The sequence below is a fragment of the Monodon monoceros genome, unplaced genomic scaffold (genome assembly GCF_005190385.1).
Source record: "Monodon monoceros isolate NGI ecotype Baffin Bay Population unplaced genomic scaffold, NGI_Narwhal_1 Super_Scaffold_16, whole genome shotgun sequence".
NCBI lineage: Eukaryota > Metazoa > Chordata > Mammalia > Artiodactyla > Monodontidae > Monodon > Monodon monoceros.
This window is the reverse complement of record NW_021703772.1, coordinates 26194850-26222227: the sequence shown is the minus strand read 5'-3', so window position 1 is coordinate 26222227 and position 27378 is coordinate 26194850. Positions and strand designations below refer to the sequence as shown.

Sequence of the window (27378 nt, the reverse complement as noted above, 5' to 3'; positions counted from 1 at the left end):
CTTTGTTTCAGTGCTCGGGCTTCTCATTGTGGTGGCTTCTCTTTCTGCGGAGCACAGGCTCTAGGCGCATGGGCTTCAGTAGTTGTGGCGCATGGGCTCTAGAGCGCAGGCTTGGTAGTTGTGGCGCACGGGCTTAGTTGCTCCGTGGCATGTGGGATCTTACTGGACCAGGGCTCAAACCCGTGTCCCCTGCATTGGCAGGCGGATTCTTAACCACTGTGCCACCAGGGAATCCCATTAAAAACATTTTTTTAACTAGGTAGCAGTAGGACATGCCCCAGGTAAAATTTAATTTTGAGGGGAACTTCCTCCTCTGAGTCTGCTGGGTATTTTAAAGATGACAATTTCCTTCACTGCCCTTCAGAGCCCATTTGGTTGTATGCTGGTGCAGTGGTTCTCTAACTGTATGCATCATAACCACCTGGGGGACTTGTTAAAATGCAGGTTACAAGACTCCTCCCCAGTTTCTAAACCTGTAGTTCTGAGCAGGCCCCCAGAATCTGTATTATTATCAAGTCCCCATGTGATGCCATTGCTGCTGGTCTGGGGACCACATTTGGATAACTACTGCTGCAGATGATTCTAATGTTTGGGCCGCTTACAGGTGAGCAGCATCTAAAGCAATGTTTCTCAGAAGCAGGTATGCAGCAGTCACGTGAGAACTTTCTAGAACCGATGCTTTCACTGTCTGCCCTTACCCTCACCTCAAACAGCACTTTATGATATATCTCTTTCAAACCCTCTTTTGGAACCACTGCTTTAAAGACCTGTCCAGTAATAATGACTCTGCCTCAGTACTCAATATGCATGCTAGGTGTTGTCTTTGAGGCTGTCATCTTTTTTTTTTTTTTAATCAGTCAACACATGTTTATTTGTGTACATTTTTTTTAACATCTCTATTGGAGTATAATTGCTTTACATTGTTGTGTTAGTCGCTGCTGTATAACAAAGTGAATCAGCTGTACGTATACATATATCCCCATATCCCCTCCTTCTGGCATGTCCCTCCCACCCTCCCTATCCCACCCCTCTAGGGGGTCACAAAGCACCGAACTGATCTCCCTGTGCTATGCAGCTACTTCCCACTAGCCATCTATTTTACGTTTGGTAGTGTATATCTCACTTCGTCTCAGCTTACCCTTCCCCCTCCCCATGTCCTCAAGTCCATTTTCTACATCTGCGTCTTTATTCCTGTCCAGCCCCTAGGTTCTTCAAAAAAAATTTTTTTTTTTTTAGATTCCATATATATATGTGTTCACGTACGGTATTTGTTTTTCTCTTTCTGACTTAACTTCACTCTGTATGAAAGACTGTAGGTACATCCACCTCACTACAAATAACTCAATTTCATTTCTTTTTATAGCTGAGTAATAATATATGTGCCACATATTCCTTATACATTCATCTGTCGATGTACACTTAGGTTGCTTCCATGTCCTGGCTATTGTAAATAGAGCTGCGATGAACATTGTGGTACATGACTCTTTTTGAATTATGGTTTTCTCAGGGTATATGCCCAGCAGTGGGATTTCTGGGTAATATGGTAGTTCCATTTTTAGTTTTTTGAGGAACCTCCATACTGTTCTCCATAGTGGCTGTGTCAATTTACATTCCCACCAACAGTACAAGAGGGTTCCCTTTTCTCCACACCCTGTCGAGCATTTATTATTTGTAGATTTTTGATGATGGGCATTCTGACTGGTGTGAGGTGATACCTCATTGTAGTTTTGATTTGCATTTCTCTAATGATTGGTGACGCTGAGCATCCTTTCATGTGTTTGTTGGCCATCCGTATGTCTTCTTTGGAGAAATGTCTATTTAGGTCTTCTGCCCATGTTTGGATTGGGTTGTTTGTTTTTTAAATATTGAGCTACATGAGCTGCTTGTATATTTTGGAGATTAATCCTTTGTCAGTTGCTTTGTTTGCAAATATTTTATCCCATTCTGAGGGTTGTCTTTTTGTCTTTTTTATAGTTTCCTTGGCTGTACAAGAGCTTTTAAGTTTCATTAGGTCCCACTTGTTTATTTTTATTTCCATTTCTCTAGGAGGTGGGTCAAAAAGGATCTTGCTGTGATTTATGTCATAGACTCTTCTGCCTATGTTTTCCCCTAAGAGTTTATAGTGTCTGGCCTTACATTTAGGTCTTTAATCCATTTTGAGTTTATTTTTGTGTATAGTGTTAGGGAGTGTTCTAATTTCATTATTTTACATGTAGCTGTCCAGTTTTCCCAGCACCACTTATTGAAGAGGCTGTCTCTTCTCCGTTGTATATTCTTTGCTCCTTTATCAAAGATATGCTGACCATAGGTGTGTGGGTTTATATCTGGGCTTTCTATCCTGTCCCATTGATCTATATTTCTGTTTTTGGGCCAATACCGTACTATCTTGATTACTGTAGCTTTGTAGTATTGTCTGAAGCCAGGGAGTCTGATTCCTCCAGCACCGTGTTTCTTTCTCAAGATTGCTTTGGCTTTTTGGGGTCTTTTGTGCTTCCATACAAATTGTGAAATTTTTTATCCTAGTTCTGTGAAAAATGCCATTGGTAGTTTGATAGGGATTGCATCGAATCTGTAGATTGCTTTGGGTAGTATAGTCATTTTCAAAATGTTGATTCTTCCAATCCAAGAGCATGGTATATCTCTCCATCTGTTTGTATCATCTTTAATTTCTTTTATCAGTGCCATAATTTTCTGCATACAGGTCTTTTGTCTCCTTAGGTAGGTTTATTCCTAGGTATTTTATTCTTTTTGTTGCAATGGTAAATGGGAGTGTTTCCTTAATTTCTCCTTCACATTTTTCATCATTCGTTTATAGGAATGCAAGAGATTTCTGTGCACTAATTTTGTATCCTGCTACTTTACCAAATTCGTTGATTAGCTCTAGTAGTTTTCTGGTAGCATCTTTAGGATTCTCTATGTATAGTATAATGTCATTTGCAGACAGTGACAGTTTTACTTCTTCTTTTCCGATTTGGATTCCTTTTATTTCTTTTTCCTCTCTGATTGCTATGGTTAAAACTTCTAAAACTGTGTTGAATAAAAGTGGTGAGAGTGGGCAACTTTGTCTTGTTCCTGATCTTAGAGGAAATCGTTTCAGTTTTTCACCATTGAGAATGATGTTGGCTGTGGGTTTGTCATACATGGCCTTTATTTTGTTGAGGGAGGTTCACTCTATGCCTAGTTTCTGGGGAGTGTTTGTCATAAATGGGTGTTGAATTTTGTCAAAAGCTCTTTCTGCATCTGTTGAGATTATCATATGGTTTTTCTCCTTCAGTTTTTTAATATGGTATATCACATTGATTGATTTGCATATATTGAAGAATCCTTGCATTCCTGGGCTATACGCCACTTGATCATGGGGTATGATCCTTGTAATGTGCTGCTGGATTCTGTTTGCTAGTATTTTGTTGAGGATTTTTTCGTCTATTGGCCTGTCATTTTCTTTTTTTTTTAACATCTTTGTATGGTTTTTGTAACAGAGGGATGGTGGCCTCCTAAAATGAGATTGGGAGTGTTCCTCCCTCTGCTATAATTTGGAAGAGTTTGTGAAGGATGGGTGTTAACTCTGCTCTAAATGCTTGATAGAATTCGCCTGTGAATCCACCTGGTCCTGGGCTTTTGTTTGTTGGAAGATTTCTAATCAGTTTAAATTTCAGTTCTTGTGATTGGTCTGTTCATATTTTCTATTTCTTCCTGGTTCAGTCTTGGAAGGTTGTGCATTTCTAAGAATTTGTCCATTTCTTCCAGGTTGTCCATTTTATTGGCATAGAGTTGATTGTAGTAATCTCTCATGAGCCTTTGTATTTCTGCAATATCAGTTGTTACTTCTCCTTTTTCATTTCTAATTCTATTGATTTGAGTCTTCTCCCTTTTTTTCTTGATGAGTCTGGTTTATCAATTTTGTTTATCTTCTCAAAGAACCAGCTTTTAGTTTTATTGATCTTTGCTATCGTTTCCTTCATTTTTCTTTTTCATTTATTTCTGATCTGATCTTTATGATTTCTTTCCTTCTGCTAACTTTGGGGGTTTTTTTGTTCATCTTCCTCTAATTGCTTTAGGTGTAAGGTTAGTTTGTTTATTTGAGACGTTTCTTGAGGTAGGACTGTATTACTGTAAACTTCACTCTTAGAACTGCTTTTGCTGCATCCCATAGGTTTTGGGCCACCGTGTTTTCATTGTCATTTTTTTCTAAGTATATTTTGATTTCCTCCTTGATTTCTTCAGTGATCTCCTGTTTATTTAGTAGCATATTGTTTAGGCTCCATGTGTTTGTATTTTTTACAGATATTTTTCCTGTAATTTATATCTAGTATCATAGCGTTGTGGTCAGAAAAGATACTTGATACGATTTCCATTTTCTTAAATTTACCAAGGCTTCATTTGTGACCCATGATATGATCTATCTTGGAGAATGTTCCATGAGCACTTGAGAAGAAAGTGTATTCTGTAGTTTTTGGATGGAATGTCCTATAAATATCAATTAAGTCCGTCTTGTTTAATGTATCATTTAAAGCTTGTATTTCCTTATTTATTTTTATTTTGGTTGATCTGTCCATTGGTGAAAGTGGGGTGTTAAAGTCCCCTACTGTGATTGTGTTACTGTTGATTTCCCCTTTTATGGCTGTTAGTATTTGCCTTATTTATTGAGGTGCTACTGTGTTGGGTGCATAAATATTTACAATTGTTATATCTTCTTCTTGGGTTGATCCCTTGATCATTATGTAGTGTCCTTCTTTGTCTCTTGTAATAGTCTTCATTTTAAAATACGTTTTGTCTGATATGAGAATTGCTACTCCAGCTGTCTTTTGATTTCCATTTGCATGGAATATCTTTTTCCATCCCCTCACTATCAGCCTGTATGTTTCCCAGGTCTGAAGTGGGCCTCTTGTGGACAGCATTTTTATGGGTCTTGTTTTTGTATCCATTCAGCCAGTCTATGTCTTTTGGTTGGAACATTTAATCTATTTTCATTTAAGTTAATTATTGATATGTATGTTCCTGTTACCATTTTCTTAGTTGTTTTTGAGTTTATTATTGTAGGTCTTTTCCTTCTCTTTTGTTTCTTGCCTAGAGAAGTTCTTTTAGCATTTGTTGTAAGGCTGGTTTGGTGGTGCTGTATTCTGTTAGCTTTTCTTGTTTGTAAAGGTTTTAATTTCTCTGTCAAATCTGTATGAGATCCTTGATGGGTAGAGTAATCTTGGTTGTAAGTTTTTCCCTTCCATCACTTTAAATATGTCCTGCCACTCCCTCTGGCTTGCAGAATTTCTGCTGAAAGGTCAGCTGTTAACCTTATGGGAATTCCCTTGTATATTATTTGTTGCTTTTCCCTTGCTGCTTTTAATATTTTTTCTTTGTATTTAATTTTTGATAGTTTGAGTAATATGTGTCTTGGCGTGTTTCTCCTTGGATTTATCCTGTATTGGACTCTCTGCGCTTCCTGGACTTCTTTGACTATTTCCTTTCCCATACTAATGAAATTATCAACTGTAATCTCTTCAAATATTTTCTCAGTCCCTTTTTTTTCTCTTCTTCTTCTGGCACCCCTATACTTCAAATATTGGTGCATTTAATGTTGTCCCAGTGGTCTGTGAGACTGTCCTCAATTCTTTTCATTCTTTTTTCTTTATTCTGCTCTGCAGTAGTTATTTCCACTATTTTATCTTCCAGGTCACTTATCTGTTCTTCTGCCTCAGTTATTCTGCTATTGATTCCTTTTAGAGAATTTTTAATTTCATTTATTTTGCTGTTCATCATTTTTTGTTTGCTCTTTAGTTCTTCTAGTTACTTGTTAAGCATTTCTTGTATTTTCTCCATTCTCTTTCCATGATATTGGATCATCTTTACTCTCATTATTCTGAATCCTTTTTCAGGTAGATTGCCAGTTCCTTTTCATTTGTTTGGTCTGGTGTGTTTTTACCTTGCTTCTTCATCTGCTGTGTATTTCTTTGTCCTCTCATTTTGCTTAATTTACTGTGTTTGGGGTCTCCTTTTCACAGGCTGCAGGTTCGTAGTTCCCGTTGTTTTTGGTGTCTGCCCGCAGTGGGTAAGTTTGATTCAGTGGGTTGTGTGGGCTTCCTGGTGGAGGCGACTGGTGCCTGTGTTCTGGTGGATGAGACTGTATCTTGTCTTTCTGGTGGGCAGGACCCCTTCCGGTGGTGTGTTTTGTGGTGTCTGTGACCTTATTATGATTTTAGGCAGCCTCTCTACTAATGGTTGGCGTTGTGTTCCTGTCTTGTTAGTTGTTTGGCATAGGGTGTTCAGCACTGGAGCTTGCTGGTCATTGAGTGGAGCTGGGTCTTAGTGTTGAGATGGAGATCTGTGGGAGAGCTCTTGCCATTTGATATTACGTGGGGCTGGGAGCTCTCTGGTGGTCCAATGTCCTGAACTTGGCTCTCCCAGCTCAGAGACTCAGGCCTGACACCCAGCCAGAGCACCATGACCCTGTCAGGTACACAGCTCAGAAGAAAAGGGAGGAGAAAAAGAAAGAAAGAAAAAAAAATTAAAAAAATAAAATAAGTATAAAGTTATTAAAATAAAAATTTTTTTAAATTATTAAATTTAAAAAAATAATAGAGCAACCAAACCAATAAACAAATCTACCAGTGTCACATGCACTAAAATCTAAACTAAGATAACCATATAAATCAAAAACTATTCAGTCACATACAGTAAACCCCAACTCTACAGTTGTTCCCAGAGTCCACTGCCTCAATTTTGGGATGATTCGTTGTCTGTTCAGGTATTCCAGAGATGCAGGGTACATCAAGCTGATTGTGGATATTTAATCCGCAGCTCCTGAGGCTGCTGGGAGAGATTTCCCTTTCTCTTCTTTGTTCGCACAGCTCCTGGGGTTCAGCTTTGGATTTGGCCCCACCTCTGCGTGTAGGCCACCTGAGGGCGTCTGTTCTTCTCAGACAGGACGGGGTTAAAGGAGCCGCTGATTAGTGGGCTCTGGCTCACTCAGGCTGGGGGGAGGGAGGGGTACGGAATAAGGGGTGAGCCTGCGGCAGCAGAGGCCAGCATGACATTGCAACAGCCTAAGGCGTGTTGTGTGTTCTCCCAGGGAAGTTGTCTCTGCATCACGGGACCCTGGCAGTGGCGGGCTGCACAGCCTTCCGGGAGGGGAGGTGTGGATAGTGACCTTTGCTTGCACACAGGCTCTTGGTGGCGGCAGCAGCAGCCTTAGTGTTTCACGCCCGTCTCTGGTGTCCATGCTGATAGCTGGGGCTCATGCCCATCTCTGGAGCTTGTTTAGGCGGTGCTCTGAATCTCCTCTCCTCTCTCAGCCCGAAACAATGGTCTCTTGCCTCTTAGGCAATTCCAGAGTTTTTCCCAGACTCCCTCTCGGCTAGCTGTTGCGCACTAGCCCCTTCAGGCTGTGTTCACGCCGCCAACCCCAGTCCTCTCCCTGGGATCTGACCTCCAAAGCCTGAGCCTCAGCTCCCAGGCCCCACCCGCCCCGGCGGGTGAGCAGACAATATTCTCGGGCTGGTGAGTGCTGGTCGGCACCGATCCTCTGTGTGGGAATCTCTCTGCTTTGCCCTCTGCACCCCTGTTGCTGCGCTCTCCTCTGTGGCTCTGAAGCTTCCCCCCCACCATCCCCTGTCTCCGCCCACGAAGGGCCTTCCTAGTGTGTGGAAACTTTTCCTCCTTCACAGCTCCCTCCCAGAGGTGCAGGTCCCATCCCTGTTCTTTTGTCTCTATTTTTTCTTTTTTCTTTTGCCCTACCCAGGTACGTGGGGAGTTTCTTGCCTTTTGGGAGGTCTGAGGTCTTCTGCCAGCATTCAGTAGGTGTTATGTAGGAGTTGTTCTGCATGTAGATGTATTTCTGATGTATCTGTGGGGAGGAAGGTGATCTCCACGTCTTACTCTTCCACCATCTTGAAGGTCCCTCTCTGTCATCTTAAGTAACTTGGGGATGTTCCTTTAGTCTTCTGGTATATGAGGTTAGGCTTAGCTTTTTTAGTGAGACTTTCCAATAATCCTGCCGTCAGAATCTAGGCAGGCCTGTCTGGCTAGTTGTACATTGGACTGAATTCTAAAGGTCTTACTTTGTTCTAGAATGTGAAGGTAGCAGGATGCTTTGTAACAGCAGCAACATAAAGGAACGCTATCCTGGGATTTCAAATGTACTTCAATTTTTTATATCAGGATAAATGACCTCAAGAACTCAGATTTTTCCAAATCTCTCAGAGCTCATTGTGTCATAGACTCTGCTTCCTTTTATAACTGACTAAGTTGCTGAACCACTCTTGTAAGAGTGATGAATGAGGAACTCTTGGTTCCAGCAGTCAGTGCTCTCTCTTTGCATGAGTACCTTCTATCTCTGGTTGGATACAGGAATTCCTATATGTGACATGCAGAGCCTCCCTGCAGGGGAACATGTTTCCTTCTGACCATAATATCTACCCTTGCAGTCTAGGGCAAAAGAAAAGCACATAAAAGAAACCTCTCTGGTCTCTTTGCAGTATCATGTAATTTTAGGACCTGCACTTCTCAGCAGGTAGGTCATTAGATTGATACAGAGTTTGGACTGCAGTTTTGGTGCTAAAGCAACGAGACTGAAAGGATTCCATTTAGCCCTCAAAATAAAACCAGAGTATATAATTGTAGGTAGATAGATGCATTTGGCAGAAAGATAATCCTGTAAGATTATTTGTTCTTTTCCCTGCTATCCTGTTGTGAATATTTAGTACATTTGGTACAAATATTACTTTGTTAATAGAAGCCTAATAATGGCTTCTATGATTACTATTACTGTTATTATTATCAGTGGAGTTGTAGTTCTTTGTAAAGAGAAATGAAAGAAATCTAAATTTAAGGTGCTGTATCTTTTTTGTTGGTTTGTTTTTAAACTAAGGAATGTTCTTTAGCACTGTATCATTGTCCTTTTTATCTAGGTGAAGGATGCTACCTGGAAGATAGCAAAGGCTTTTGCCATCTCTGGCCCATTCAACGTCCAGTTTCTTGTCAAAGGAAATGAGGTCTTGGTAAGAAATGCCAAGGTGTTTGAGAGGACACCACTGCTGTGTTATGTCATGTTGGTTTGTGTCCCTCTGGTACTCTTCTCTGTGAACACCGCCACAGAGCAGCTGAGACCCCTGCAGCTGGTTGTGTCTGAGTATGGGAGTTGCACAGCACATAATGCCTGCCTTGTTTGAAAGCACTGGCTCTTGGTGGCACTGATATGTCAGTCACAGCTTTGAAAAGCACTCTGATCCACTGGAAAGAAGATCACTGACTGCCATCTTCAGTACAATATAGATGGATGCAGTAGCTATCATAAAGTAATCTGTCCAGGTTACTGTAGAATAGTCATAAATTACATGTACTGAAGTCTACTTTACTCCTTTCTCAGAGAAGAAAGCTGTTTTGGATACCATTTACCAAAAAAATAAAAAATGTTAAGTCAACTAGGTTAGTCTTAGTTAAGTTAGTTTATTTAATGTAACTAATCAGTAACCAATATTGATTCCTCACCTACTATGCAAAGTCATAAGGTGGCTACAGAGACGTACAGAGCCCAGTCTCTGCTCTCAAAGATCCACGATTTAGTGAGAACTGGGGAGAAGATGAATTTATAGATGACTATAACATAAGTCAGAATATAATAGCTGCTAGAAGGAATGTACAAGTAAAGTGGTATCGGAGGCACAGAACAGAGAGAGCCTATCTATTAGTGTGTGTGTGTGTGTGTGTTTGTGTGTGCCTGCACATATGTGTATGAGCATGTATTTGACTGTCATATGCCTGATTTGGGGTGGATCATAAAAGATTTCAAGGAAGATTTTGTAATTTGAGCTGGGTCTTAAAGAATAGCTGGAATTGTGACAGGTAAAGGAAGATAGAACAGTACACATACAATATGTGTGGGTAAATTTGGCGCATTTAGGAGATAGTGACTAGTCCAGTTTATCAGTGACCAGCTGATGATGACTAGCTCAGTTCATTATTTTTCCAGGGAAATCATGGAAGGTAAACTTAGAAAGAAAGACTGGGGCCAGGAAAGTGGTACAAGATAACATAGAGGCAAGAGGATAGAAGTCTTTCAAGGGCTAGACATTAATCTCATGGCCAGTAGAAATCCACTGAAGGCTTTCTAGTAGGGCCGTGGCATTATCTGAACTCTGCATTAAAACAAATCTGTCAAGAGTGTGTGGGGATGGAATTGTGGAACGGGGAGGGGAAAAAGTCAGAGTTCAAGGATACTGACTGAAAGGAAACCAGTTAGCAAAAGTCAAGCAGTGGGGAGAAAAGGAAGAGGCTGGCAAAGCAAGACTGGGCCCCAGTAACAGCTGGAACCAAAGTGGCCAGGAGCATATTAATATTGTCATTGTCTCTCATCATCCTTCCTCTTCTTTTGAATTTTGTTATCTCTCCAGGTGATTGAGTGTAACCTGAGAGCTTCTCGATCCTTCCCCTTTGTTTCCAAGACCCTTGGGGTAGACTTCATTGATGTGGCCACCAAGGTGATGATTGGAGAGAACATTGATGAGAAACTCCTTCCGACATTGGAGCATCCTATAATTCCTGCTGACTATGTTGCAATTAAGGTAATATTTTCAAAAATCTTAGTCATTTTTTAAGTTCCAAAGAAATGAAAGGAATAATTTTTCATCAAAAATAATCTTGATACGTTCTGAACCTTGTAACTGAAGTGCTAGACTAGGGGATTACGATGTTTACTTTGAATGCAGTTGCGATGCAATGTATAGCATTGCAATGCATGTATAGCATATTGCAATGTATAGCAGTGCAGTTGCTATACAGGCAACTTTACGTGTACTCTTATGCATTTCAAAAATTAAAATAATATTTAGAATTACATAACTTCAAAACCAACTAGCTGAGTGACTTATAAACTACATTTATGAAGCTGATACATAATGCTGCCAGTTCAGTTGGTAGACAGAAATTCTGAGCATATCTTCTTGGGATAAGGCTTCAGTTGTGCCAAGACTTCAGGAATGCATGAATCTTGTAAAAGTGTTACCTTGTGGTGTTGGTTAAATGTTTACTGCCTTGGCTTAGTTCCTGTTTTCTCTAGTGGCAGAATATTTTCACAGTGGTACTGTGAGGGCAATGAAATTGATGGCACCTTTATGAAGAGTGACCAGGAAAATTTAAGGTTTGTTCACTAACTTCAAATACAGGCATGCCTTGGAGATATTGTGGGTTCGGTTCCAGACCACCACACAATTTTTTTGGCTTCCCTGTGCATATAAAAGTTATATTCACACTGTACTGTAGTTTGTTAAGTGTGCAATAGCATTATGTCTCAAGAAACAATGTGCATAGCTTAATTAAAAACCACTTTATTGCTGAAAAATACTAATCGTCATCTGAGCCTTTGGTGAGTCATAATCTTTTTGCAATAGTAACATCAATGGTCACCGATCGCAGATCACCATAACAAATACAATAATAATGAAAAAAATTGAAATACTGTGAGAACTACCAAAATGTGACACAGAGACATGAAGTGAGTAAATGCTGTTGGAAAAAATGGTGCCAATAGACTTGCTCAATGTAGGGTTGCTACAAACCTTCAATTTGTAAAAATTGCAGTATCTGTGAAGTGCAATAAAGCAAAGCATCATAAAACAAGATACACCTGTATATGTGTATATTTTGAATAAGAACTTTATCATAAATCCATTGTGTTCCTCTAGCTGCCTCAGTATACCCATGAACAGAGTATTTATAATAGTGACCTTTAACTACCTCACTGGACATTATGAGGATTAGTGAGATATTATGTAAATATATTTAAATTCTTTAGATAAGCATACAAAAAATTAATTTATATTGTATAATATATTTATGTGACATTTACGTACTTTGGATGCCTTCGCAGGTTTCCACTCTTATGTGTACTAGTGACCTCAACCATAATTGTGTTACAGCTGAGACTCTGACTTCTGACTTTTACAGTGGAAGTTTTAAGTTGAAGCTATAAATCAAAAAATATTTATTAATCTTATTTAAGTTAATAATTTAGGATGCCTTGGATTTTATAGTGCACTGGGATGGAATGTCACCTCTTATGTTGGGGGAGGGTAACATTTTATTCCTGGAAGCTGTGACACAACATAAATTGTTAAAAGCTTTCAGTGGGAATATATGTACATAGGATTTTACTGTTTGAGACCAATAAGAAGAAGGCCCCGAAAAGTATTTTTCCACTGGAAATGGTATATATGAATTTCAAATTCATGCTTCTTTATTCTTAACCACAGGAATATACACACACATACACACACATATGTGTATGAAATAATTTCCAACTAATAACAATACTGAGGGGTAGATATGAATTTTTCGAAATGCACTGTATCTTTCAGTTTACTTCTTTCCTAGTTATCCTTGTGCATGAATCTTGACTTTTTTGTCAAATTACTTATTCAAAGTCAATCTTAATATAGTCCTAGTGAGGTGGATGGATATCAACAGATGAGATAGAGAGAGGCTAGAGGGCAGGAATATATGATAACTTGACTTAGGATGACCCAGTGAAATGACCCCAAGCTAGAATTCCCATGATGACTTAGAGGGGTACCAGAATCAAAGATGTATAGTCTAGGCTAGATAAATGGATATATGCAAGAAACAAGAATTCGATTCTTAGTGAATTGCATTGGTAAAATAAATGAAAAGGAAGCACTGCTATGTATGTTCTAGTTCATATGAAAGTTCTGGGCAAAAGTGTTCCCAAGCAGAATGTTTTTCAAAGCTTTTAAAGAGGTATCAACAGCAGTTTAATGTCTCAGAAGTCAGCTTGCAGACAGACCTTTCTGGCAATGTGGCTTGTTGCAAGTCCAAATAATCAGAACAAGAAGAGGAATGTTTCAGAAGCCTACCAAGGAAAAAGTGTGTTTGAACTCTGTGTCTGGGGAGACCAGTGCCCAATATACTTCATTTGAAATCACTCCAGTAAGAATATGTGTAAGCCAGATTAGAAACACTGGCCTAGACAGGTCACTGGGGCCCTATTTACAGAAATAATTTGTGATTGTTTAACCCAATTTTTGGCCCAAAGCTCAAGAAATTCCTGGAACAGAGGTTTAAAGCCACTTTTCAAGTCAGACGCTTGGACCAAAGAAATTTTTTACATGTCTACTGTAGCCTAAATGAACCCTATGAGAGATGATTCACTAAATATTTTTATCCTCGTTTATACCTTTTATACCCTTCTCTCAACATATTTTTCCTACCCGTTATTTTTGACAGGCTCCAATGTTTTCTTGGCCCCGGTTGAGAGACGCTGACCCCATTCTGCGTTGTGAGATGGCTTCTACTGGAGAGGTAACTAGTTAATGATCCATGACCACTTTCATTAAATCTACTTTGAAATCTATGCTTTTATGATCTGAATATAGTAAAGCAAGTTAGTAAGTAGTTAGTGGGATACTTCTTTTGCTATCAGAGTAAGTCTGAAAGGACTTAGGCATTTTGAGCTGAGGAAAAATCTTTGACTCTTGTAGCCCAGAGTCTAAATTCTCACTTATATTTCAACATGTGTCATTCACTTCCACATTACACATTGAGAACATCTTTCAAATATTCCTCTAGATGTCTAGGTAAATATCTGCCAGGTATTTTTATTTTAAGCTTCTCAGAGCTCTCTGTAACAGCACCTCTTGCTTCCTCTAACTTTCCTTGCTACTATGAAATTAGATCATCGAGATTTTACTAGCAATATGTGGAATGAATGTACAGCAGCAGAAAGATAATGGGGCCAAAATATTTTGGGATCTGCAGATATTTGCAAAATCCCAGAACCACTTTAAAAGCAACTTTAACTTCTTGGGGATTATCTAAAAACTATAGTGGGACTGGCCACTGGATGTCCCTCTTCACTTGTGTTGAGGACTCTGTCAGCTGAAGGTTTCTTTTTTTTTTTTTTTTTTTTTTTTTGTGGTACGAGCCGGGCAGGCTCAGCGGCCATGGCTCACAGGCCTAGCCGCTCCGCGGCATGTGGGATCTTCCCAGACCGGGGCACAAACCCGTGTCCCCTGCATCGGCAGGCGGACTCTCAACCACTGCGCCACCAGGGAAGCCCTGAAGGTTTCTTTAAGAATGTGAAATGTGTTTCTTGTAGAAAGCTGTCAGATACCGGAGAGTTCCCTACATGTTAGTGCCAGGACATTTTATGAATCACCTAGCCCTTGACAGACTTACTAGGTACAGCCTTCAGATTCTCATCAGTGCCCATGGGGGTGGCAACATCAGACTGGGAGGTGTCATTGTTTCCTCTTGGTGTTGAGGAAAACCTGAAAGGGGAAAATACCTAATTGCAACATATACGTGATATTTTATATGGTTGCCTGGTTGCAAGCAAGATCTGTGATGAGAAGCCAAGTGAAACAGGAAGGGAGGCAGTGAGGAATAAATGGCTATCTTGTTCGTATTTGGACTGATGATTGCCTTCTCTTAGCTCCTTTGCTGCTTCTGTTAATTTAATAGATGAGAAAACCTAACTTGAAAACAAGGGACTTACATTACATTTCTCTGCTGTTTAAGGAGCTACTCTGATATTCATCGTGATCCCTTGGTCACTCAGTAGCAGGGCTGTTTTCAGCCAGCCCAGGATTCACATCAGGGAGAGATCTGTTTTCCTTCATGCTGTTTTCTCTAGTGTGGCAAATCTATTTTCAGTACTGTATCTATGTCCATTCTGCCTCCAGACATACGTTATTGGAGTTGTTGAAATACGAAAATATGAGAGAATTAGAAATTCAGCTCCCCCTTACTTGTATCTGTTTCAGAAGTACAGAGAGATAATTCTTCTTCCATTAGAGTCATATTTCCAAGTGTCACTAAGTACAGTATTACAAGTTCTGTTTTATAACTGAAATCATAATAATAATTCTAGCTTAGTGAAATCTCAGTTATGCTTCAGAGACATTTTCAGTGTTAAAATGGCTTGTTGTGGGATTAAATAAACCTTTAGCTTTCCTAGTGGTGAGGTGGGAATGTTAGTCCTAATCTTTACTTACATATTTAACTACTTTTTATGTTATTTGTAGAAAACTGCTGAAACCTCTTGTGGGTTGTATATGCACTTATGATGGAATTGCCCAGGTTCTTTCAGTATGGTTTGGGTTCTGTTAGCTTAGGGTGACATTACTAATTTGGTTAGCCAGTTCTTGACCAAAGAAAATGTTCACTGTAGAGTAAAAAGCAGCATGTACTGGTGATCAACTGAAAATCATAGTCATGAGAACTTTCCTTTGACAGTAAGGTAGTCATTTGCTTAAAGAATGAATTTAACCATCAGTGTTATTTACTCTAATGGTGGTTCTCTACCCGTGCCAAATGATGATGTGCATGGCAGAATCTACTCCTATCATGCTCAGATATACCACTTGTTCTGTAGTTAGTGTGGGCGTTTGACTTGTAGTTATATTGTAGCACAGTTACCCAGGGGAAGCCTCTGTATATCCCAACATTATATGTTAATTTGGAATTTTTTTTACTTTAGGCTATAATATTCAGGACTAGTAGCAAGGTATTTTGGTTCATTTTATGAAAACAATAATAATAATAAAAGAACAAGTTCCTTTGAGATTTTCATAGATTTATTGAATTTCTCTGAAGGCTTTCTCATACATATGAAACGACTCCTAACTGATTGACCAGCAGTTATGCATTTGTGCTACTGACCCATGAATTCATGCCCTGTTGCATAGCATACAAGACATATACCGTTATGTAAACGTTAAGTTGTATTAACATTTGGTAACTCACCATATTATGGGCCAGAAGCTGTAATTTGTATCCAGATATCTCACAGTAGAATCCAGTTGCGTTGCTCCATGGAGTGTTGTTGGATAGAGAAAGAATTGCTTATTTGTTCATTATGCTTAATTAAAAACACAAGATACGTCTGCCCTAGCCAGATTTTTAATCCCTGGATTCAGATTACATGGTCCTTGGGTAACTCAATAAAATCTAGCATAGGAGTCTCTGACTTTTCATCTGTGTTTGTTTTTTGGTAAGGTTGGGTGACTATCATTTGCTTTCTTTTACTTTATTTTTTTCATTTATTCTAAACAGGTGGCTTGCTTTGGTGAAGGTATTCATACCGCTTTCCTAAAGGCAATGCTTTCCACAGGGTTTAAGATACCCCAGAAAGGCATCCTGATTGGAATTCAGGTAAGTGGTGTGTGGTTGTATGCATGCCTGTGGGCACATGCTGGGAGTTGGTGGGGGAAATGACCTTAATGGTGGTATAGAAGAGGGGAGATTTGTTTAAAGTTCCACTAAAAAAACCCCAGCAACTTCTAGAAAGAACGGGCATTTGTACTCTGTCTGTTCCCTGATTTTTGCCTTTTCTCATTGCAGCAGCCAACATAAATAAGTGAATAAACAACTAAAAAAAAAAAAGGAAGAAAGAAAAGAAAAAAATCTCTAGTGAAGTGATACTTATCCTGAACAGGATTTAGGGTAACTTCAAAAGGATTCTATTCTACTCTTTGGTTACATCTTTTCTATATTTTTATTCTTAGTTCTACCTCCTTAGCCTCTGAACCTAGGCTTTCCATAAGGTTGGGTCTCAACTCTTTTTCTGAGTCTGTATCTATGTCTGTGTCTAGTTCTTTCTCTTGACTTTCTCCTTTGCCAGCTCATTCATGTCTGTGGTATCCACTCTCCATCTAAAACTATCAACTTTAAATCTTTATCCTCAGCCATCCCCTGTTTCCAACAATTTGCTGGATACCTCTATCTGGATGTCTCAAACACAGCACATCCCAAACTGAAGTCAGTATTATCCCCTCCTGACCTCTGTTCCTTCCTTCCTTACATTCATTCATTCACATTTCAATTTCTACTAAATGTCAAAGATTCAAAGTTGAAGAAGACATGGGCATTATTTGAGAAATTTTCTTAGCCTGACACTCCAAGACGAATTGAAAGTTCTTAAAGGGCAGTGACTTAATGGGCTTAAGAAAGTCAGCACATCCCACAGTGTTCTGTGGAAGTTCTTGAAATATTGTTACTTAGTAAACCTTCTAAGTCAAAGCAGGGTGAAGTAATTATACGTGAATATCTTCATACAGTGAGAAGGACATTATTGGTTTACTGTTGCAAGTCAAATGTAAATCTTAGGGCAAAATGGGAGCCAGGAAACTCTTATTACTCCTTGGAATATTATTACAAGAGTGTACAAACTGTTTGTTTATAAATTTCCTGAAAAATACTAGATGTTTCCCAACTGATCATTCACTTTCATTTGAGGTTAGTAATTCTTGGAGCCTATAATAACAATAGATGGTTTTATATATCACCCCTGCCATACTTTTAATAATTTCAGATCCTGCATGGTTACATACAAATCAATAAAAATAAAATTAGAATAATACCAGGTATTTTCAAATCAGTGGGTAATTATTAGAGATGCTGTCGCATTAGAGTGCCTTAATATCAGCAAATTAGTCTCTGGAGACTGGATGGGTAGCGGCTTTGGAGAAGTTTCTGCAAAGACTAAATTGGGATTTTGCTTCATAAAGGTGCCAGAAGGGCGATGGTGAACAGTTAGAACAGAAGCTAACAAGATGAATTGCAATTGCGAAGCTTAATGGCAGTTCAGAGACACATCACACCATATGAGAGACTCATCACATTATAATGGGTATTAAGTATTATTAAGTCACAAGAATAAGAGTATTTCTCCAACTTCTAGTTATGGCTTAAAGTTTAATGTGAGACCTGGGGGCATCCAGAGGAGACCATGCCCTTAGTCCCCGTCCTCACAACTAATCAGAATAGTGCTAACATTGTAAAATACCACTTTAAGAAGGCAGTGATGTATAAAATAGTGCCTTGTTTGGTTCCAGTGCTGCAGGGAAATGTAAAGCAAAAATTAATTTGATCCCCATGAAGTACTAGTGTGATTTTGGCATCAGTGAACAGAATTTTTGCTTTGTAGGGAAAAAAGGGGGTTTGTAGGGGAAAAAAAAGTTTTCTTAAAGCAATGAGGTTTTGTCCATTTAAGTTTTACCTTTCAGTGTATTCTTTTTTAAAGAAATCAGTGTTCCAGCAGCTACATGAATTTTTGCAAAGAACTTTCTCCCTGTGCATGCATACATAATGTAAGGAATTTAAATATATATGTATTTTAATTACAGAATTTAAAAAGTATATTTAAAGAAATATTTAATAATAAAGTTATATTTAATAAAATATTTGCAGCTGTGGTAAAATTGATCATTAAGACTCTAAGCCTCTAGAGATATGCAAAAATCATTTTCTAACCTACTTTATATGGGAGGCAAAGAAAAGCTGCCATCACCAACAGTCAGTATATAATCTCTTCATTATTATATGGAGGATTTTCATTTATAGTGATTTCTTTAAAAAGGATAATCACAAATTTAACTGAACAATATGACAGAATATACTAACCCTAGAGTTAATAGTTAAAACTCCCTGGACATCTTCTTAGGCAGAATGGGAACAAATCTACCTAAGCTTCATATTAACTGTGGATAAAGTAATTATAATTCCATATTTCAGGATACATTATGCTTAAAAAAACACATTTTATTTAACATGATTCCACTTGGACAGAAGAATTCATATAAATTCATCCAAATACATAAAGTCAGAACTGAAAAGGACCTAAAATAGTACTGCTAATATATAAACGGGGTTAAGGCCAGTAAATACAAGAGAAGAAATTTCGTTGAGTTATGTACTAAGAAGGAAAGTCCACCATTGCATTTTGATTTCCTGAGATAAACATTCATTTAGCATGATGTTATGTAGACTTCAATCACAGAAGAGCCCTGGTAGCCAGCACTGTCGCAGTTAATTTGCTTTATTATTCCTTCATGTATATATGGGGAGATTGGTCAACATCTGTAACATTTATTTGAAGTAAAGGTCTTCTTTTCTCGTCATTGCCGCACCCTGACCCAGCTACCTGCTATGAGTAGAAAGATTTAATGGAAGAAACCTTACCTCTAACTTTTCACAGCAGGTTGCAAGAGAAAATTGGGGGAAAAGAGAAATATGGAGGAAAGGCAAAAGGGACGCTGAGCCGGGAAACATTTTTTCTTATTGTTGGTAGTTTAACACATATTTCAAATTTTAATTTATCACTAGCAAGTATCAACCACGACTCAACATTTAGTAAATAGATTGTGTGTGTGTGTGTGTGTGTGTGTGCATGTGTACATGCTCATTAGTTATATTTCAGTGTTCCTAATTTTTCCTTTCTCTCTTTCCTACCCTACTCCTTCACACACAGAGACCCTCTGTTTCTGCCTTCTCAAAGTTAATCCTATGGTCAAATTACTTGGGAAGTTTGAAATAGTCATGACATCAATCTTGCGTAACTAGGACTTAGGGAAAAAAAAAAATCAAGATTTAGATTTTGTCAAAGGATCCTTGTCAGGCTTCCCTGGTGGTGCAGTGGTTGAGAGTCCGCCTGCTGATGCAGGGGACACAGGTTCGTGCCCTGGTCTGGGAAGATCCCACATGCCGCGGAGCGGCTAGGCCCGTGAGCCATGGCCGCTGAGCCTGCACGTCCGGAGCCTGTGCTCCACAACGGGAGAGGCCACAACAGTGAGAGGCCCGCGTACTGAAAAAAAAGATCCTTGTCAACTATTATATGTACTGTGTTTCTACCAAGACCCTTTCCATAAGCATAGATCCTAATATAAGAAAGGCGTAATGTAGGTTTATGTGGCAACAAAATCGTCTGTGACTTTCCTGCAATATTTCCATCAGGGTTTATTTTTAGTTGCTATGAGTAGGCAATCTGCCTTGTTTTGAAGTTTTCTGGAACACCCTTTAACGATAAATGATTTACTCTAGAGTAGATCAAGAGCCCTCACTGTTTTTTCCCCTCTGATTGGGCTATTCAGTGATGCTTGTGAAGAGTACCATCCTGACATCTGCGCTTCAGCATTGCCCAGGAACACAAAGCAAGCATTTTATTTGAAAAAGACAACTCCAAGTGACATGAATAACCTTTTATCTTCAATACAGAATCATTAGGAACAACCATAGCATTGTCAATCCAGACGTCCCAGTAGAGTCCACAGGCATGACACAGCCTTAACTTGGCTTTTGGTTCTGTAGCCAGAAGTTGGATTAATGTGAAAATGATAATTAGAGGAAATATTTATTTTTATCATTTTTAAAAGACTTTCTTCCTTATAAATGTTTTCCAGGAAATAAATCAGCTTGTACTTTTCACCTTTAGTAACAAATGGTTTCTTACCCAGGTATTTTCAATCAGCTATTAAATCTGGGGCTACTCAGATGCAAGCTGACAGCTGTAATTTCTTTTTGTAGAGAGCCTATTTTATGTGTCACAAGTGTTCAATACATGTTTGATAGAAGTTTATAATGTGACTATGAAAGCCAACACCCCAGACCAGAAGGCAGAGTAGTTCCCTGGCTGGAAACTGCCAATACTGTCATGTCGGATATTTATCTTTTCCACCTGGGGGACAACACTGAAACAGATCCATAATGAGGTTCTGACTGGTATCTGCAGGTCAGACAGTATTTGAAATGCAGCTTAGTGACTCCAGAGCCCATTCTTTTACTCTTTGCCAAACTGAGTTCCAAATGATTGACTTATTGTAGGGAACGGTGCATGAACTACTAGGACAGGGCCTAGTTATTGAAGTGCAGTCCAAAGTTAGAATTCAGCAATTAGAACGGGTTGAACAGCAAAACATCCAACAACGCTGACTTGGTGCTGAGCGCCTAATCCAGGTGACTTTAAATTCTCCCTGACCAGGAAAAGGGTTCATCCAGAGCTGGGGTGAATCTGATTCTACAGGCAGAGACTAAGTGGATTAAATAGGGGGTGAAGGAATTTGAGGGGTAAGAGGTAAGACAGTAGAAAGCAAGACAATGTGGATGGAATTTCATCTTTATTGGAAAATAAGTAAGAGGTTATACTCATTAAAGGAGAATAAAAGGATAAAACTTGTCATCTTTGAATAGAAAGCACCTGGCAACACATGGCATTGCCTTTTATGACATGAGAGAATGCCATATTGCATGACTAAATGAATAACATGTATATCTGGAAAGTGAATTCAGTTAAATTCCTTTAATTTCAGCAATCATTCCGTCCACAATTCCTTGGTGTGGCTGAACAATTACACAATGAAGGCTTCAAGGTATGTGATATTAATTTTTTAAGTTGTTTTCTGTCAGCATTCTATCTGCAAAAAGGAATACTGAAGAATATTAGCGAATAAAATAGCGCAAAATATAACCTCTCCACTTGAAAGATGTCTAACTTGACAGTTTCAAAACTTCAATGGAATAAACTAATTAGAAAGACTAGCTTTAAGTTTTAACACAATTACCACAAACAATAAAATTTGCTGGCTAAAAACTTAGAGAGTTTTGCATACACAGAATTGGGATAAAGTTTCAATGTATTTCCATATATTTTCCATTTTTCCTTTTTCTGTTTCCATACGAAGTCATAGTTTCCAGGTGTTAACAGTTACAGGCAAAAATTCTTTGCCATGAATATCCCCACACAAAGCCTGGTTCTGTAAAACAGAATGAGTCCCAAGGCTCATTGGACCTGTGGTCATGAGGGTTTGTTGGCCTAATAACAATGAATTTTCAGCCATCAACAACTCTTTATTTTTCTCCTCTACAAAAGCAGTTACAATTGAGGTTATTAAATTTTTTCTTACTGCAAATATTTTAAAAATATTTAAAGTGCCCATGACTCTAGATGCTGAGTCTAAATCTCTATTTCTGACATCATTTTGCATCTCATATTCACCAGTTTTTTCTGCTCTGTGCTTTAAATGACACGTGTGTCCCAGTGGGTGTCTTTGTTCTGTGAAAACTTTCCCTGTGATACAGTAACCGACTTTTCCATCTTAAATGCAGCTCTTTGCTACGGAAGCCACATCAGACTGGCTCAATGCCAACAATGTCCCTGCCACCCCAGTGGCGTGGCCGTCTCAAGAAGGACAGAATCCCAGCCTCTCTTCCATCAGAAAGTAAGAACTGGGCAGAATATTCTGAGATAGCAAAACAGATGAAGGATTAACTTTGGGAACTATTGTGATGTAAATATATCACCTTACCCTATAGCAAGTCTTCTAAAAGTCTTCTTAGTCATCCAATTTAAAATGATGAAATTGGTGAATGATAGTAAAGCTTCCTTCTCATGAACTTTGCTATTACTACAAAACACATAATTCCATATATGTACATGGTGATATGTAGCATCTCTCAAAATGTCTCCTAGTAAGTATCCATTCCTTGACTGACACCAGGATCTCAGTGGTGAGAATCATGGGCATGAAGAATGTAATGCAGCACTCTGTATTTTATGGCAAACTTATATTGTGTGTATCAAGAATGCTCAGCTGCATTTCACTGAGGTTGTACATCAATGAATCAGTCAGTTTACTGAGGACTTGCAGCATGCAGGACACTAGGGGGAGTGCTATGGTAATGTCATCTATTGTATTACCTAATTTGCCATTCTTTGATCAGGTTGGTTGTTATGCCTTAGGCTATGTCATCATTAGGTTTTTTGGGTTTTTTTTTTAACATCTTTATTGGTGTATAATTGCTTTACAGTGGTGTGTTAGTTTCTGCTTTATAACAAAGTGAATCAGCCATACATATACATATATCCCCATATCTCCTCCCTCTTGCATCTCCCTCCCACCCTCCCTATCCCACCCCTCTAGGTGGTCACAAAACACCCAGCTGATCTCCCTGTGCTATACAGCTGCTTCCCACTAGATATCTATTTTACATTTGGTTGTATATATAAGTCCATGCCACTCTCTCACTTCGTCCCAGCTTAGCCTTCCCCCTCCCCGTGTCCTCAAGTCCATTCTCTATATCTGCGTCTTTATTCCTGTCCTGCCCCTAGGTTCATCAGAACCTTTTTTTTTCTTTTTAAATTCCATATATATGTGTTAGCATACGGTATTTATTTTCCTCTTTCTGACTTACTTCACTCTGTATGACAGACTCTAGGTCTATCCACCTCACTACAAATAACTCAATTTCTTTTCTTTTCGTGGCTCAGTAATATTCCATTGTATATATATATATATACCACATCTTCTTTATCCATTCATCTGTCGATGGACACTTAGGTTGCTTCCATATCCTGGCTATTGTAAATAGAGCTGCAGTGGACATTGTGGTGCATGACTCTTTTTGAATTATGGTTTTCTCAGGTATATGCCCAGTAGTGAGATTGCTGGGTCATATGGTAGTCATATTTTTAGTTTTTTAAGGAACCTCCATACTGTTCTCCATAGTGGCTGTATCAATTTACATTCCCACCAATAGTGCAAGAGGGTTCCCTTTTCTCCACACCTTGTCCAGCATTTATTGTTTGTAGATTTTTTGTTGATGGCCATTCTGACCGGTGTGAGGTGATACCTCATTGTAGTTTTGATTTGCATTTCTCTAATGATTAGTGATGTTGAGCATTCTTTTATGTGCTTGTTGGCAATCTGTATATCTTCTTTGGAGAAATGTCTATTTAGGTCTTCTGCCCATGTTTGGATTGGGTTGTTTGTTTTTGATATTGAGCTGCATGAGTTGCTTGAATGTTTTGGAGATTAATCCTTTGTCAGTTGTTTCATTTGCAAATATTTTCTCCAATTCTGAGGGTTGTCTTTTCATCTTGTTTATGGTTTCCTTTGCTGTGCAACAGCTTTTAAGTTTCATTAGGTCCCATTTGTTTATTTTTGTTTTTATTTCCATTTCTCTAGGAGGTGGGTCAAAAAGGATCTTGCTGTGATTTATGTCATAGAGTGTTCTGCCTATGTTTTCCTCTAAGAGTTTATAGTGTCTGGCTTTACATTTAGGTCTTTAATCCATTTTGAGTTTATTTTTGTGTATGGTGTTAGGGAGTGTTCTAATTTCATTATTTTACATGTAGCTGTCCAGTTTTCCCAGCACCACTTATTGAAGAGGCTGTCTTTTCTCTGTTGTATATTCTTTGCTCCTTTATCAAAGATATGCTGACCATAGGTGTGTGGGTTTATATCTGGGCTTTCTATCCTGTCCCAGTGATCTATATTTCTGTTTTTGTGCCAGTACCATACTATCTTGATTACTGTAGCTTTGTAGTATAGTCTGAAGCCAGGGAGCCTGATTCCTCCAGCACCATGTTTCTTTCTCAAGATTGCTTTGGCTATTTGGGGTCTTTTGTTTTTCTGTACAAATTGTGAAATTTTTTGTTCTAGTTCTGTGAAAAATGTGGTAGTTTGATAGGGATTGCATCGAATCTGTAGAATGCTTTCAATAGTATAGTCATTTTCACAATGTTGATTCTTCCAATCCAAGAACATGGTATAGCTCTCCATCTGTTTATATCATCTTTAATTTCTTTCATCAGTGTCATGGTTTTCTGCATACAGGTCTTTTGTCTCCTTAGGTAGGTTTATTCCTAGGTATTTTATTCTTTTTGTTGCAGTGGTAAATGGGAGTATTTCCTTAATTTTTCTTTCAGATTTTTCATCATTAGTGTATAGGAATGCAAGAGATTTCTGTACATTAATTTTGAATCCTGCTACTTTACCAAATTCATTGATTAGCTCTAGTAGTTTTCTGGTAGCGTCTTTAGGATTCTGTACATCACTAGGTTTTGTAAGACATTTATTTCAGCACACTACGTGAGCCTTCAGGAACACCATTACCTCAACACTTATGGAGCTATGTGGCACGGGTACATGGGAGATAATTCTCAGGTGCTACAGGATGTTACAGCCTACTGAATGGCTAAGTCATACCAAATTCTATGTGATATACTATTTGATAGGGCTCTTAAGAAAGTAACCTAAATTATTATCAAATTAATAAAAGAAGGGCACATTGTTCTGACTTTAGTAGACTTCTAATGGTGCTATATGCCCTCCTTAGGGCTTTGTAAAACAATACTTCATGCTTTTGACATTTTGATTAAATGTCTCCTAGTGTGTGTAGTAGCCCAGCAACAGAATGTGAAATGTTTTAATTTAAAATCAGGCGACCTGTATTTCCACACCATCAGCTAAGGCACTGGGGAACAGGCAATGAAGTAAAGTTGATCTGAGGGGGGAGTATGGGGGCCGAATGGCCTTCAGTGCTGGAGGAACCACCTCCTGTAAAATAAATAATTGTCTATCAAATTACTAGTTCTTGCTATGGATAGATAGCATTTTAAAGAGAAACAAATATTTCCATTCGATTAGTTAGGCATTCACCAGAATTCTTTCAAGAACACAACAAAAATTTATAACCCCCAAATGTGTGTAATTTGTACATCTGCTTAGGAATAAGGGAGGGCAGGTGTCAATCAACTCAGTATGGAATGGACTTGAATGGTTAAGAGAAGTAATTTACATTAGTATTTAAAAAAAGTAATTATAAAATATACATAGTCTCCTGCAAACTTGTGTTTATTTTGTTTATTCCTCCAGGTTGATTAGAGACGGCAGCATTGACTTGGTGATTAACCTCCCCAATAACAACACTAAATTTGTCCATGATAATTATGTGATTCGGAGGACAGCTGTTGACAGTGGAATTGCTCTCCTCACTAATTTCCAGGTATGTTCTTTTTCTCAAAGATAACCTGCCTGAGGGTTTTTATTTCTGCGCCTCCCTTAAGAATGCACATCTCTCTTCTCCCTTTCTTGTAACTTTCAGAATGGAGAAGAATTTCTAAATAGAATCTAAAATAATGGTCTATTTTGGTAGGTCATGGCCTATCTGAGACAGTTGGTGATCAAGGAGTTGAGATAATCAGAAGCCATGGATAGCCATGGTTCTCTCATTACCCATACAATTATCCTTTAAATAACATGTGTGGTGTGGCATGGAATAAAGTTACACAGTTTTTATTCCATCGTGTCTAAATGAAAGCCACCGCATAAAAGCAACAGGTTAATGATCATTGAAGATCCAGATACAGTGCAAACACTTGTCCAATTCACAGGAAATGATCGCAGGAGGTATGTTCCCTTCCACTTGGACATGACCCACCAAATTTATCACAGGGAGAAGAAATGTTTGTCAAGACTCGTTAACTTTCTGCCCATTGTATTTTTTCCCCCTCAGTCAGTTTTAATCCCCATCGGGGGTGGGGGGAAATAAGCTTATTCATGTTGAGGTCTGAGATACAGGAGAAAGTCCCCGTTAAATAAAAATGTTTGTGTCTTCCATCTCCTGCCCCTTTGAAAATTGGGAACAGAAACTGTGACTTTTCACTCCTGCTTCATTAAACATTCGCTTTCATTTCATATGTGTTGCTAAGATTCCTACCCTTATATTTTCAGGTGACCAAACTTTTTGCGGAAGCTGTGAAGAAATCTCGCCATGTGGACGCCAAGAGTCTCTTCCACTACAGGCAGTACGGTGCTGGGAAAGCGGCATAGAGAAACGGATGCCCCATCTCCATTCTTAAATCAACCTAAGCCACTTTTTTATCTAGAGAAACTGATTCACAACTTTCTTTCCCAGAGACGAATATTGATATCAAGGTTTATTTCAGTTTACTTAGTTATGCCTTAACATTCTCTTCTTTCACAATTAAATTGTTGTCAGTCACTTTTTAAAAACCTTACTTAGAGAGTCCTTCATGAGAATTCCTTCATTTACTAAATGCCTTATTTTTGGTGTGCTAAGCTTACCTACATGCTTCTTTGCAGCTAACATTTTATGGTGCTGATTAACGATGATCAAGGTCGAAAAAGTTGCTGCTCTATCTTCTGAACTCTTTCTATATATACTTTACGGACACTATTGTCATTGTTTTTAAATACCATCTGCCATACTCAGGACACTTTAACAAAGGCAGAATACTATAAAAATGGTTAAAATGAAATATGGATTTAATTTATGAACTCCTCCATCATGAGGTTTGTGTATTGCTTCTTTTAAATCATCATTCTCTCTGGCTTAACCAGGAATATCCTTATCCCCTCCCACAGTGCTGAATTTGAGACATGTGACAGAGGTCTTTAAAGTATGGATTTCTTTAAAGGACACTGGTTTGCAGTTTTGTGTTTTGTAGTATGTCAGCAGATGGTGGATACCGCTGAGGTGGTTTATTCTTGTTTTCCTTTGGATTTGTAACCTGAGCCAAGTGAAATCCTCAGATTTATGCCATCTCTGCAACCCCCCCTCCTTCCTGCCAACTTTGGAATAACTTGGAAGTTATGTTCATTCCCTTCAGATTATAGATTCTGTTGATCTACTGAGTCCCACTCTGCGATGAGCGTTTTACACATTTTAAGCACAAGATCCTTGTTCCTTCTACATATAAGAAAAGTCCTTCCTACAGGCAGCCTTTGTCACTTTTAAACTTTTTGTGTTATTACAAGTGCTCTAATTGTGAACTTTTAAATAAAATACTATCAA

The 27378-nt window shown here is 38.6% G+C and overlaps 1 protein-coding gene across 2 annotated transcripts in view; it reads left to right on the top strand.

The window, feature by feature from the left end:
* Window positions 1-27378, top strand: part of CPS1 (carbamoyl-phosphate synthase 1) — a 144656-nt gene extending 117278 nt beyond the window's left edge. Inside the window, exons 31-38 of one of the 2 annotated variants that reach the window (XM_029225263.1) lie at window positions 8901-8990; window positions 10383-10553; window positions 13231-13305; window positions 16060-16158; window positions 21090-21149; window positions 21886-21998; window positions 25437-25566; window positions 26295-27378. In XM_029225263.1, the coding sequence (XP_029081096.1) occupies window positions 8901-8990; window positions 10383-10553; window positions 13231-13305; window positions 16060-16158; window positions 21090-21149; window positions 21886-21998; window positions 25437-25566; window positions 26295-26393 (837 nt within the window). In that variant the 3' untranslated portion in view covers window positions 26394-27378. Of the gene's footprint in view, window positions 1-8900; window positions 8991-10382; window positions 10554-13230; window positions 13306-16059; window positions 16450-21089; window positions 21150-21885; window positions 21999-25436; window positions 25567-26294 lie in introns of those variants that run through there. The other variant, XR_003793943.1, reaches the window with a different exon arrangement.